The sequence below is a fragment of the Heteronotia binoei genome, chromosome 10 (assembly GCF_032191835.1).
Source record: "Heteronotia binoei isolate CCM8104 ecotype False Entrance Well chromosome 10, APGP_CSIRO_Hbin_v1, whole genome shotgun sequence".
NCBI classification, from domain to species: Eukaryota; Metazoa; Chordata; class Lepidosauria; order Squamata; family Gekkonidae; genus Heteronotia; species Heteronotia binoei.
This window is the reverse complement of record NC_083232.1, coordinates 2,138,710-2,151,710: the sequence shown is the minus strand read 5'-3', so window position 1 is coordinate 2,151,710 and position 13,001 is coordinate 2,138,710. Positions and strand designations below refer to the sequence as shown.

General features: G+C 52.0%; 1 protein-coding gene across 1 annotated transcript in view; it reads left to right on the top strand.

The window, feature by feature from the left end:
• Positions 1-13,001, top strand: part of PTPN23 (protein tyrosine phosphatase non-receptor type 23) — a 71,788-nt gene that overhangs the window by 15,191 nt on the left and 43,596 nt on the right. Inside the window, 7 exon segments of the mRNA XM_060247890.1 lie at positions 132-206; positions 1,137-1,264; positions 2,933-3,009; positions 5,738-5,787; positions 8,074-8,205; positions 10,405-10,485; positions 11,350-11,481. Coding sequence (XP_060103873.1) covers positions 132-206; positions 1,137-1,264; positions 2,933-3,009; positions 5,738-5,787; positions 8,074-8,205; positions 10,405-10,485; positions 11,350-11,481 — 675 coding nt within the window.

The following is a 13,001-nucleotide window of genomic DNA, read 5'->3' as shown; positions in this document are numbered from 1 at the left end:
TCTGGGCTGGGCTGCCTGCAGACCATCTTTACGTGGGACCGGGGGCATAGCTCTTCTTCTCCCATGTGCAAGATTCCCCAGAGGTGACCCATAACTCTTCTCTCTTCCCCCCCCCTCCCTCTTCCCTCCAGTTTGTCCTGAAGAACTATGGGGAGAATCCCGAGAATTACAACGAAGAGCTGAAGAAGCTGGAGCAGCTCAGGCAGGTGAGCTTGGCCCAGCCTCTGCTGATGGTGCGAGTGGTCCTGCCCCCCCACCCCCGGGGAGCAGCCCCCTGTCCAGATGAATAAAATTGGGATGCAAGGGGAGGGGGGAGCCATCTGTGAGCTGCTGCGAGAGAAGGGGGGGCCGAACTGTTAGGCTTTGCCTCTAAGCCAAACGTTCTGCCTGCTGAGTGTAGCACACTCTGAAAACTTTTGCAGAAAGTCTTCTCCCTGCAGATGGTTTTTAATGCAGCAAAGTGCATTAATGGCCCCCTCAGGAGTCCTTGTCGCAGGGACGTTGTTCCTTCCTGGCATCCTTTGAATTCGGGGGTTTTCCTCCTTATCTGGGAGGACGAGGTTTGATTCCCCACTCCTCCCCTTGCAGCCGCTGGAATGGCCTTGGGTCAGCCATAGCTCTAATAGAGAGCCAGTTTGGTGTAGTGGTTAAGTGTGCGGACTCTTATCTGGGAGAACCGGGTTTGATTCCCCACTCCTCCACTTGCAGCTGCTGGAATGGCCTTGGGTCAGCCATAGCTCTAATAGAGAGCCAGTTTGGTGTAGTGGTTAAGTGTGCGGACTCTTATCTGGGAGAACCGAGTTTGATTCCCCACTCCTCCACTTGCAGCTGCTGGAATGGCCTTGGGTCAGCCATAGTGGTTAAGTGAGTGGACTCTTATCTGGGAGAACCAGGTTTGATTCCCCACTCCTCCGCTTGCAGCTGCTGGAATGGCCTTGGTCAGCCAGAGCTCTCGTTGGAGTTGTCCTTGAAAGGGCAGCTTCTGGGAGAGTTCTCTCAGCCCCACCCACTTCACAAGGCATCTGTTGTAGGGGAAGAAGATAAAGGAGATTGTAAGCCTCTCTGAGACTCTTGAGATTCAGAGTATGAAGTGGGGTATAAATCCAATATCATCATCATCTTCTCTCCCTCTGCAGAATGCCGTGAACGTGCCCAGGGACTTTGAAGGCTGCAGCATCCTGCGGAAGTACTTTGGGCAGCTTCATTACCTGCAGAGCCGCATCCCCATGGGGGCGGAGCACGAGGCAGCCGTCCCCATCACCTGGTGAGAGGAGGCCTGAGGGTGGAGGGAGGGGCCTTCTGGGGACTCTGCTCCGAAGCCCTTTGGCCCACGGGGGTAGACAGGTGGGGGGACCTCTTTGGCCAGCTGCTGCACGGTGTGTTGGGAGGACGCTGTCCAGGATACAAGGGTTAGGATACAATCCGAGAGAGGGTCACTATAATGGATAATGGATAACACAACAAAGAATGCAAGCTAGTGACCGCTATGTGTCACATAAGAACATAAGAGAAGCCCTGTTGGATCAGGCCAATGGCCCCTCCAGTCCAACACTCTGTGTCACATAAGAACCTAAGAAGCCATGTTGGATCAGGCCAATGGCCCATCCAGTCCAACACTCTGTGTCACAGAAAAACATAAGAGAAGCCCTATTGGATCAGGCCAATGGCCCATCCAGTCCAACACTGTGTCACATAAGAACATACGAGAAGCCCTGTTGGATCAGGCCAATGGCCCATCCAGTCCAACACTCTGTGTCACATAAGAACATAAGAGAAGCCATGATGGATCAGGCCAGTGGCCCATCCAGTCCAACACTCTGTGTCACATAAGAACATAAGAGAAGCCATGCTGGATCAGGCCAATGGCCCATCCAGTCCAACACTCTGTGTCACATAAGAACATAAGAGATGCCATGTTGGATCAGGCCAATGGCCCATCGAGTCCAACACTCCGTGTCACACAATGACCAAAAAACCCCAAATCCAAGTGCCATCAAGAGGTCCACCAATGTGGCTAGAAGCCCTTCCACTGTGCCCCCCGCCCCCAGCACAAGAATACAGAGCATCATTGCCCCAGACAGAGAGTTCCAACAATAAGCTCTGGCTAATAGCCACTGATGGACTTCTGCTCCATATGCTCCATAAGCATTTGTTTGAGCTGAGTAGTTCAGTGGTGTAGGGCAACAGTGTGAGGACTTCTAGGTCCACCAGTGGTGGACCTCCTGTTGGCACCTGGGTTTTTTTGGCCACTGTGTGACCCAGAGTGTTGGAGTGGATGGGCCATTGGCCTGATCCAACATGTCTTGTCTTATGTTCTTATGTCTGAGGCAGTGATGCTTGGGGCGGGCACAGTGGGAGGGCTTCTAGTGTCCCGGCCCCACTGATGGACCTCCTGATGGCACCTGGTTTTTTTGGCCACTGTGTGACCCACAGTGTTGGACTGGATGGGCCATTGGCCTGATCCAACATGGCTTCTCTTATGTTCTTTTATCTGGGGCAGTGATGTTCTGTCTTCTTAGTGTTTGAGGGGGGGCAACAATGGGAGGGCTTCTAGTGTCCTGGCCCCATTGTTGGACCTCCTGATGGTGCCTGGTTGTTTTGGCCACTGTGTGACCCAGAGTGTTGGACTGGATGGGCCATTGGCCTGATCCAACATGGCTTCTCTTTTTTATCTGGGGCAGTGATGTTCTGTCTTCTTAGCGCTTGGGGGGGCAACAGTGGGAGGGCTTCTAGTGTCCTGGCCCCACTGATGGACTACCTGATGGCGCCTGGTTTTTTTGGCCACTGTGTGACACAGAGTATTGGACTGGATGGGACATTGGCCTGATCCAACATGGCTTCTCTTATGTTCCTAGAGTGGGGCGGCAGCTCTGAGCCCTTTGTCTTCAAGCATCTTCTTGCCCTCCGCCCTAACCACTCTCTCTGTTTGTAGGACAGAGATCTTCTCTGGCAAGGCGGTGACCCATGAGGACATCAAATACGAGCAGGCCTGCATCCTCTACAATCTGGGTAAGACCTGAAAGGTTCTCTGGTGCAGGAACTGTAGCTTTTGTGCCTCCTGCTGCCCCAGGCGAAGGTGGCCGGGGTGGAGGACTTCTGCTGGCCAAGAGGAAAGCGTCTTGGCGGGCCTCACGGTGGCCTGGAGTCCCTTCCTGTAGCTCCACAGAGCAAGCCGACGGCAGGCTTCTCTTCACTGGCCACAGAGGCTAGGCAACCTGCAAGGTGCCCTCAAAGTGTGTCAGGAGGCCGCGGCTCTGGAGAATGCAGTGAGAGGCCTTTGCACAGTGCTCTGTGCACATCAGGGTCCTCCAATAGGGGTTGCCAGAAGTCGCCACACACACACCATCAGCCCCCCAACCCAAAATGTTAGAATGTGTGATACGTAAGCAGGAAGCATGTACAGCATCAGGATACAAGGCTGAGCAAGGATACAAAGAGAAGGTGAAGAAGCGCCGTCCGCCACGCCCAAACTCAGTACTGTTTCAAACAATTTTATTGGTAACATATGGTAATAAATTCAATTTCTTACATCATTAATAATTACTTTTTTATCTATCCCATATGTTACTTTCTACCCGCCCCTCCCCCATGTTACTTGACCCCCGCCGGTGTTATCTACTTAAAATCTTAATATTAAAGGTACCCTCAATTAATAAGAACCAAAATTAATATCCTCCTCCCTCTTGTACTTAGTCATTATCAAAAATTGTCCAATGTCTTTTTATTTTCCACTCTTTCTACGTATCTTCTGAACTTTTTCCACTCCATCTTAAATACTTCTAAATCATAGTCTCTTAAGGTTCTTGTTAACTTGTCCATTTCACTCCATGTCATAACTTTTACAATCCAATCCCATTTCTCTGGTATTTTTTCTTGCTTCCACAACTGCGCATGTAGTATCCTAGCAGCTGAGAGCAAGTACCAGATTAAAGTTCTATCTTCTTTTGGAAATTTTTCCATTTGTAATCCCAACAGAAAAGTCTCTGCAACTTTGTTAAATTCGTATCTCAAGATCTTAGAAATCTCTAGCTCAATACTTAGCCTGTGTGTGTAAAGCGCCATTTGTTATTATTTATTATTACTTTAGATTTTTAACCCACCCTCTCCTCAAGCAGACTCAGGGCAGCTAACAGTTCAGTTGAACATCCACAATTACAGATTGAAAATAATAAAATACAATTAAATATTTTAAAAAATCTTTTGGTGCTGTTCAGATACGATATACCAGGGGTGGCCAACAGTAGCTCTCTGGATGTTTGGTTTTTTTTGCCTACAACTCATATGAACAACATATGAACATATGAAGCTGCCTTATACTGAATCAGACCCTTGGTCCATCAAAGTCAGTATTGTCTTCTCAGAACTGGCAGTGGCTCTCCAGGGTCTCAAGCTGAGGTTTGTCACGCCTACTTGCCTGGACCCTTTTTAGTTGGAGATGCTGGGGATTGAACCTGGGACCTACTGCTTACCAAGTAGATGCTCTACCACTGAGCTACCATCCCTCCCTTAAAGTTGCCTTCATTCCTTGTGAACATATGAAGCTGCCTTATACTTAATCAGACTCTCGGTCCATCAAAGTCAGTATTGTCTACTCAGACTGGCAGCGGCTCTCCAGGGTCTCAAGCTGAGGTTTTTCACGCCTACTTGCCTGGACCCTTTTTAGTTGGAGATGCTGGGGACTGAACCTGGGACCTCCTGCTTACCAAGCAGATGCTGTACCACTGAGCCACCGTCCCTCTCTAAAGTCAGTCTTATCTACTCAGACCGGCAGCAGCTCTCCAGGGTCTCAAGCTGAGGTTTTTCACGCCTACTTGCCTGGACCCTTTTTAGTTGGAGATGCCGGGGATTGAACCTGGGACTTAACCACTACACCAAACTGAAGCAGATGCTCTACCACTGAGCCACAGCCCCATTCATGGCTCTCCAGGGTCTCAAGCTGAGGTTTTTCACGCCTACTTGCCTGGACCTTTTTGAGTTGGAGATGCTGGGGATTGAACCTGGGACCTTCTGCTTCCCAAGCAGATGCTCTACCACTGAGCCACCGTCCCTCCCCCAATTGGCCGTGCTGGCTGGGGCTGATGGGAGTTGTAGACAAAAAAAACATCTGGAGAGCTACCGTTGGCCACCCCTACAATATACAATAAGGCGGGATCTTCCTTCCTAACAGTGATCCCATAGTGGTCGTAATTCCTCAGCAGTGTAAGGTGGCAGTCCTCTCCCGGTTTAGATGTTAAAGGCCTGTCGGAATAATTCAGTTTTACAGGCCCTGTGGAATTGGGAGAGATCCCGCAGGGCCCTTATGGCCTCCGGGAGGGCATTCCACGTTTCTGGTGCTGCCACAGAGAAGGCCCCGGCCTGTGTAGAACACAGCTTGGCCTCCCTTGGTCCAGGAACAGGTAATAGATGTTGTGTCCCTGAACGCAGTGCTCTCTGGGGAGCGTGTGAAGAAAGGCGGTCCCATAGATAAGCGTGCCCCCGATCAGATAGGGCTTCAAAGGTCAATACCAACACCTTTAAAGGTTACAGCCGACTTCCGGCAACCGCGCGGGGTTTTCTAGGCAAGAGACTTAGAGGGGGCTTTGCCATGGCCTTCTTCATAGTGACCCTTGTCTCCCATCCAAATACTGATCAGGACTGAATCTGCTTAGCTTCCAAGAGCTGAGGAGATCAGGCTAGCCGGGGGTGTCATATCTCTGCCCACTGCTGGCTCTCAGCCTTCCCTTTCTTCTTTCCCCAGGTGCCTTGCACTCCATGCTGGGGGCCATGGACAAGCGGGTGTCCGAGGAGGTAAGGCTTCGGTCTCACCCGTCTTCCAGGCGCTAACGCGGCCGAGGCTCTTGACTTCTAAGGGGGTTCGGCAAATCCTGCCGGCACCCCTCGGTTTGCTTCCCTCGGTGTCCGCCCAACACAAATGGGGGAGGGAGGCGTTAAGCCCGGCGGGCAGCAGGGTGGGCAGGAAGGCAGGTGGGTTGGCGCTCGGCAGCACAGTGCAAGGCTGGCTGCAAGGGAGGCTCTGGAGCACCATCTCCCTGCTTAGCCCTTGGCAGCAAAGGAGCAGCGTGGCAGACGGCAGCTTTCTGGCTGGGTCTGTGGATATTGGCTGTCTCCTTGAAAGCAGCGTTTCCGCTGACCGACCCCACAGCCAGGCAGCAGAGCAGACCTTGCATAGCTGGGGGCTCAGGGCCCCCACTCTCCGCTTTGTGTGAAAGCTTGACCACACAGGGAGAGCCAGTCTGGGAGGGAGGGAGGGGTTAAGTGCGGGGACTCTTATCTGGGAGAACCAGGTTTGATTCCCCACTCCTCCACTTGCAGCAGCTGGAATGGCCTTGGGTCAGCCTGAGCTCTCGCAGGAGTTGTCCTTGAAAGGGCAGCTGCTGGGAGAGCCCTCTCAGCCCCACCCCTCCTCCCTCACAGGATGCCTGTTGTGTGGGGGGAGGGGTGGGAGGTAAAGGAGATTGAAAGGAGATTCAGAGTGGAGGGTGGGGTATAAATCCAGTTCCTCCTTCTCCTTCTCCTCTTCTCCTGCTTCTTCTCCTCGTCTTTCTCCTCCTTCTCCTCCTCTTTCTCCTCCTTCTCCTCCTTCTCTTCTCCTCCTCCTTCTTCTCCTTCTCCTCCTTCTCTTCCTTCTCTTCTTCTCCTCCTTCTTCTCCTTCTCCTCCTCCTCCTTCTCTTTCTTCTTCTTCTCCTTTTCCTCCTTCTCCTCCTGCTTCTTCTCCTTCTCCTCCTTCTCCTCCTTCTTCTCTTTCTCCTCCTTCTCCTCCTCCTCGTTCTTCTCCTTCTCCTTCTTTTCCTTCTCCTCCTCCTTCTTCTCCTTCTCCTCCTCCTCCTTCTTCTCCTCCTTCTCCTCCTCTTTCTTCTCCTCCTTCTCCTCCTCCTCCTTCCTCTCCTCCTCCCTCTTCTTCTCCTCCTCCTTCTTCTCCTTCTCCTCCTCTTCTCCTCCTCCTCCTTCTCCTCCTTCTTCTCCTCCTCCTTCTCCTCCTCCTTCTCCTCTTCTCCTCCTCCTTCTCCTTCTCCTCCTCTTCTCCTCCTCCTTCCTCTCCTCTTCCCTCTTCTTCTCCTCCTCCTTCTCCTCCTCTTCTCCTCCTCTTCTCCTCCTCCTCCTTCTCCTCCTTCTTCTCCTCCTTCTCCACCTCCTCTTTCTTCTCCTTCTTCTCCTCCTCTTTCTTCTCCTCCTCCTCCTTCTCCTTCTTCTCCTCCTTCTCCTCCTCTTTCTCCTCCTCCTCCTTCCTCTCCTCCTCCCTCTTCTTCTCCTCCTCCTCCTTCCTCTCCTTCTCCTCCTTCTTCTCCTCCTCCTTCTCCTCCTCCTTCTCCTCTTCTCCTCCTCCTTCTCCTTCTCCTCCTCTTCTCCTCCTCCTTCCTCTCCTCCTCCCTCTTCTTCTCCTCCTCCTTCCTCTCCTCCTCCCTCTTCTTCTCCTCCTCCTTCTTCTCCTTCTCCTCCTCCTTCCTCTCCTCCTCCCTCTTCTTCTCCTCCTCTTCTCCTCCTCCTCCTTCTCCTCCTTCTTCTCCTCCTTCTTCTCCACCTCCTCTTTCTTCTCCTTCTCCTCCTCCTTCTTCTCCTCCTCTTTCTTCTCCTTCTCCTCCTCCTCCTTCTCCTTCTTCTCCTCCTTCTCCTCCTCCTTCTCCTCCTCCTCCTTCCTCTCCTCCTCCCTCTTCTTCTCCTCCTCCTTCTTCTCCTTCTCCTCCTCCTCCTGCTCCTCCTTCTTCTCCTTCTCCTCCTCCTTCTCCTCTTCTCCTCCTCCTTCTCCTCCTCTTCTCCTCCTCCTTCCTCTTCTCCTCCTCTTCTCCTCCTCCTCCTTCTCCTCCTTTTTCTCCTCCTTCTTCTCCACCTCCTCCTCCTCCTCCTTCTCCTTCTTCTTCTTCTCCTATTTGTGGCAGCAAATACAGAAATCTTAGTGAGTCTTGGGAGGGGGATCAAAAGCACCACATGGTCCATTCTCTAAAGTCTGGGGACCACCTTAACTGCCAGACAGGAAATCTCTTTGCCCTCTGGGCCTGGCTTCACAGCATCCCTCCTGCCCCTCAGCTTGCTGAATGTGCCGCTTTGTCTCCCCGTGTCTCCTCTCGACGTGGCAGGGCATGAAGGTCTCCTGCACCCATTTCCAGTGTGCTGCCGGGGCGTTCACCTACCTGCGGGACCACTTCCCCCATTCCTACAGTGTCGACATGAGTCACCAGATCCTCAATCTCAACATCAACCTCATGCTGGTAAGAGGCAGCCGTTTCCTCCTTTGAGGCTCTGAGCACCGAGCCGTGGCCACAAGTGGGACGTCACTCTGCTGCTGTGAAAGCCTCATGAGCCTTGAGGCTCCTGGTCAAAAGCTCAGCCCAGGAACAGCTCGCTCTGCATTTATATGTCCTTCGATGGCATCCCTACAAATAACGGTGAAGCGGAGGTAGAGCAAGATGGGCCACCGTGTTAGTCTCTCTGCAGCAGTAGAAAAGAGCAAAAGTCCAGGAGCACATTTAAGCCAGGGGTGTCAAACGTGTGGCTTGGGAGTCGAATTGGGCCCCCCGAGCAACTGGCTGTCATCTGCTTCCTTCTCCTTCTCCCTTGCTTCCTTCTGCATCACAGCTTGCTTTGCCGGGCTTGCTCAATCGCATAGGAACTACGGAGCAAAGCCTCTATTTTCTCATTTGGCTGAGACTCCTCCCTTGGGGAGGAAGGGAGGGGGTAGAATAGCTTGCTTTGCCAGGCTCCCTCAATCACCCAGCAAAGCACCTCTCTTCCTTCTATTGGCTGAGGCTCCCCCCCCCCAGAAGGAGAAGAGAAAGGGAGAAAAGAGCCAGCGCTTCCTTTGCCCAGTTCCCTGGGTCCCATGGGAGAAATGCAAAGAAAGCATCTTTAAAACCAATGAGTGCTAACATTTTAAGCGTGTTTTAAGTTTTTTTAAAAATATATTTGTGTTTGTCTGTGTTCTTTATAAAATTTCTATCTCTGCTACCTAATCTTAAATAGGTACACACATGGCCCGGCCCAGCATGGCTTGGCCCAACCTGACATGGCCCGGCCCAAAATGGTCTCATTTATGTCAGATCCCTGCTTTAGTCACTGCTCACTTCTTCAAATACCAACTCACAGTTTTCCGCCCCTGCCACAAATTTCGTTGGCCTAAAGGCGCTCCTGGACTCTTGCTCTTTTCTGCTGGTATCATGTTCCTAGGTCTAGTGTGGCCTTCAGGCTCCGGGGAAGCCTGTATTAGAGTAGCAGCTAGGCCTACATCTCCCAGGATCCCTTCTGTCCCTCTGATTGGGTGGGCAGAAATTGTGGAGAGGAAGCTTGCCCAGTGGAGACCAGAGGGGTGGGACCTGGAAGGAAGGAAAGAAAAGGCCTAGCTAGAGAGGAAAGAGTGTTCTCGCTGGAAAGGCTAAGCTGGAGAGAGGCTGCAGTAGGAGAGTTCCCTCATCCAAAAAGGGGTGAGTTGGTTATTTCAAGGAGGGAATGTTTTGTTGGTTGTGTCAGGGCTTTTAGTTTCTTTGTACCACCTTTACTGCTTTTCCCCTTTTTTCTTTATTACACTGATAATTTTACAACCCGCTTGTTGGTTCTTGAGCACTTACAATCAACTTACTGTTGTTATACTGCCTGGGTCCTCACATCTCTTTAGTCATGGATAAAAGGTACTTGCTTAGAAGGAAGATGAAGGGGCCAGGCTGGTGCTCTGGGCCCTCCCAGACAGACTTTTATCAGAGTGGTGGCAGTCCCCTGGTACTCTGCATGTGGCAGCTGGCAAAGTGGAAGTCTTGCAGCATTGTGGGGGCCTTCAAGAACCGGATGGACTAGCTTTGGACTTACTGGATTGGGGCTCAGTGGGTTTACAGTAGACAGGGTGTGATCCCTTGAGGCTCCTTCCTGCTTTGGTCTCTGGAGCAGAGCATTTGGTATCTTTTCTTTTGCAACCGAATATTTTCATTCAGGGCTTTTTTTGAGAGGGAACACACAGGAATGCAGTTCCGGCTGGCTTGGTGTGAGGGGGTGTGGCTTAATATGCAAATGAGTTCCTGTTGGGAGTCCCCCCCCTACCCAAAACGCCCTATGTGAAACAATGGGGCTTCCTTAGGGTGTGGCCTAATACACAAATGAGTTCCTGCTGGGCTTTCTCAACCAAAAAACGCCCTGTGTGAAACAATAGGGCTGCCATGGGGGGTGACCTAATACGCAAATGAGTTCCTGCCGGGCTTTTTCTACAAAAAACGCCGTGTGAAACAATGAGGCTGTCATGGGGTGTGGCTTAATATGCAAATGAGTTCCTGCTGGGCTTTTTCTACCAAAAAAAGCCCTGCTTTCATTCAGTTTCCTCTTGCTAGGAAGAGTCCCTCTGCTGTCACGAGAGGGCCCCCCTCGCTCTCTCAGTCTCTGGGCCAGCCAGGCCCTGCCCATATTGCTCTCTTGCTTGACTCCTGCAGGGCCAAGCTCAGGAGTGCCTCCTGGAGAAGTCGATGCTGGACAACCGCAAGAGCTTCCTGGTGGCCAGGATCAGTGCCCAGGTGAGCCCTTTTATCACCCCCAAGAGAGAGACAGCCTGGCGATCTTTGTCTCTGGGCAGACAGGCGGAGGGTTTGGGACCCAGAAGGAAGCCTCTCTAGAGGGGTTACTGGCAGGCAGCTCTCCGCAGTGTGACACGGCCACATCCAGCAGTGATTCCGCCTGTGCTTGACCGGTAAAGCCATCTGTCATGATCCTGGGCCTAGTGAAGCCTATAGGCTCCAGAGAAGCCTGCCTAGGAGTTGCTACAGAAAGCCTACATCTCCCAGGATTCCTTCCGTCCTTCTGATTGGGTGGCAAGGTTTTGGAGGGAAACTAGCCCAGAGAGGGGTGGGACCTGGGAGGAGAGGATAAAAGGGCCAAGCACAGACAAGGCGGGTTCTCTCTGGGAAAGGCTGCAGGAGAGAAGGCAGCAGGAGAGATCCCTCACCCAAGGGGGTGAGTTCTGGTATTAGAGGAAAGGAATGTCTAGCTAAACGTGTCAGGGCTTCTGTTTATTTGCACCCACCTTTACTGTATGTGTGTGTGCGCGTATTTATATATTTCACTGCTTTTACCCACATATTTGAGCACTGTAAATAAGCTGTCATTGTTGTACTGCTTGGGTCCCCACGTCTCCTTGGTCACAGTTAAGAGGTATTTACTAATAAGGAAGACAAGGGTGGCTGGGGGCTCCGGGCCCTCCCACGCAGACCCTCACCAGAGTGGTGGCAGCCAGCAGAAGGCCCTCCTAGGCCCTTGATGTAGGACACCATCTGTGGCGCCCCCTTGCTTCTGCAGTTAGCCATGCCTGGCGGGGTGTCCTGCCCCCCGCTCCCTCCACAGCCACACACGGGGGCATCCCCGCGTCTGCTTCCCTCCCGCAGGTGGTGGATTACTACAAGGAAGCTTGCCGGGCCTTGGAGAACTCGGAAACCGCCTCCCTCCTGGGGAAGATTCAGAAGGACTGGAAGAAGCTGGTGCAGATGAAGATCTACTACTTCGCCGCCGTGGCCCACGTGAGTGTCCCGAATGGGTCTCGGCTCTGGGAGGCGAGACTTTACCCAGCTCTGTCCTCCGCTGCACCTGGCGATTCGTGTAGGGCAGGCACTACCCGTCGGCTGTCTTCTTTGCATCCCCAGTTGCCCAACGCTGGGCTAAGGTTCTCAGATTTTAGGCTTGCATTTGTCCCTCCCTGGTTTTGCTTCAGCACACCAATTTGGAAAGCAAACAGGTGGCGAATGCGCTGGAAATATTAACGAGAGAAAAGGCAGGCCACTCTTGACTGGGAACGGCCCCACGTTCCTCAATCCCAGCCAGTCTTTATGTTAATAAATTGCTTTCTGATGAGAACTCGGAGATGGGTAAAAAAAACAGCGAAATTCTATACTCAAGCAATGAAATTGCGCTCCATTTATGTTTCTCAAGGAACTGCGGGAAGCTGAATTGCATAATTGTCTTTAATTTTGTCTTTAAATCTGTGTATTTAATTTTGTAAGTTTTAATCATTTTATTGTGTAATCATTTTCCTCGTGCAATTGTTGTGATATTTATATATTTCTATACTGGCCGTGGGCTGTTAATAAATCTAAATCACTCCTCATAGGGCGCTTGTGGAAACGCCTCCTGGTTCTCTCTCAGGGTGGCTTTCGGACCTTGAGCACTATGATCAGAGCCAGTTTGGTGTGGTGGTTAAGTTTGCAGACTCTCGTCTCTGAGAACTGGGTTTGATTCCCCACTCCTCCCCTTGCAGCAGCTGGAATGGCCTTGGGTCAGCCAGAGCTCTAACAGAGAGCCAGTTTGGTGTAGTAGTTAAGTGCGTGGAGCCTTATCTGGGAGAACCGGGTTTGATTCCCCACTCCTCCACTTGCAGCTGCTGGAATGGCCTTGGGTCAGCCATAGCTCTAACAGAGAGCCAGTTTGGTGTGGTGGTTAAGTTTGCGGACTCTCGTCTCTGAGAACTGGGTTTGATTCCTCACTCCTCCCCTTGCAGCAGCTGGAATGGCCTTGGGTCAGCCATAGCTCTAACAGAGAGCCAGTTGGGTGTAGTGGTTAAATGCGTGGACTCTTATCTGGGAGAACCGGGTTTGATTCCCCACTCCTCCACTTACAGTTGCTGGGAGCCTTGGGTCAGCCATAGTGGTTAAGTGAGCAGACTCTCATCTGGGAGAACTGGTTGGATTCTCCACTACTCACTTGCAGCAGCTGGAATGGCCTTGGGTCAGCCATAGCTCTAACAGAGAGCCAGTTTGGTGTAGTGGTTAAGTGCGTGGACTCTTATCTGGGAGAACCGGGTTTGATTCCCCACTCCTCCACTTGCAGCTGCTGGAATGGCCTTGGGTCAGCCATAGCTCTCGCAGATGTTGTCCTTGAAACCCCCCCCAACCCCAGGGCAGCTGCTGTGAGAGCCCTCTAAGCCCCACCTACCTCACAGGGTGCCTGTTGTGTGTGGTGGGGGGGGAGGTAGAGGAGATTGTGGCCGCTCTGAGATTCAGAGTAAAGGGCAAGCTATAAATCCAATATCATCATCATAATCTTC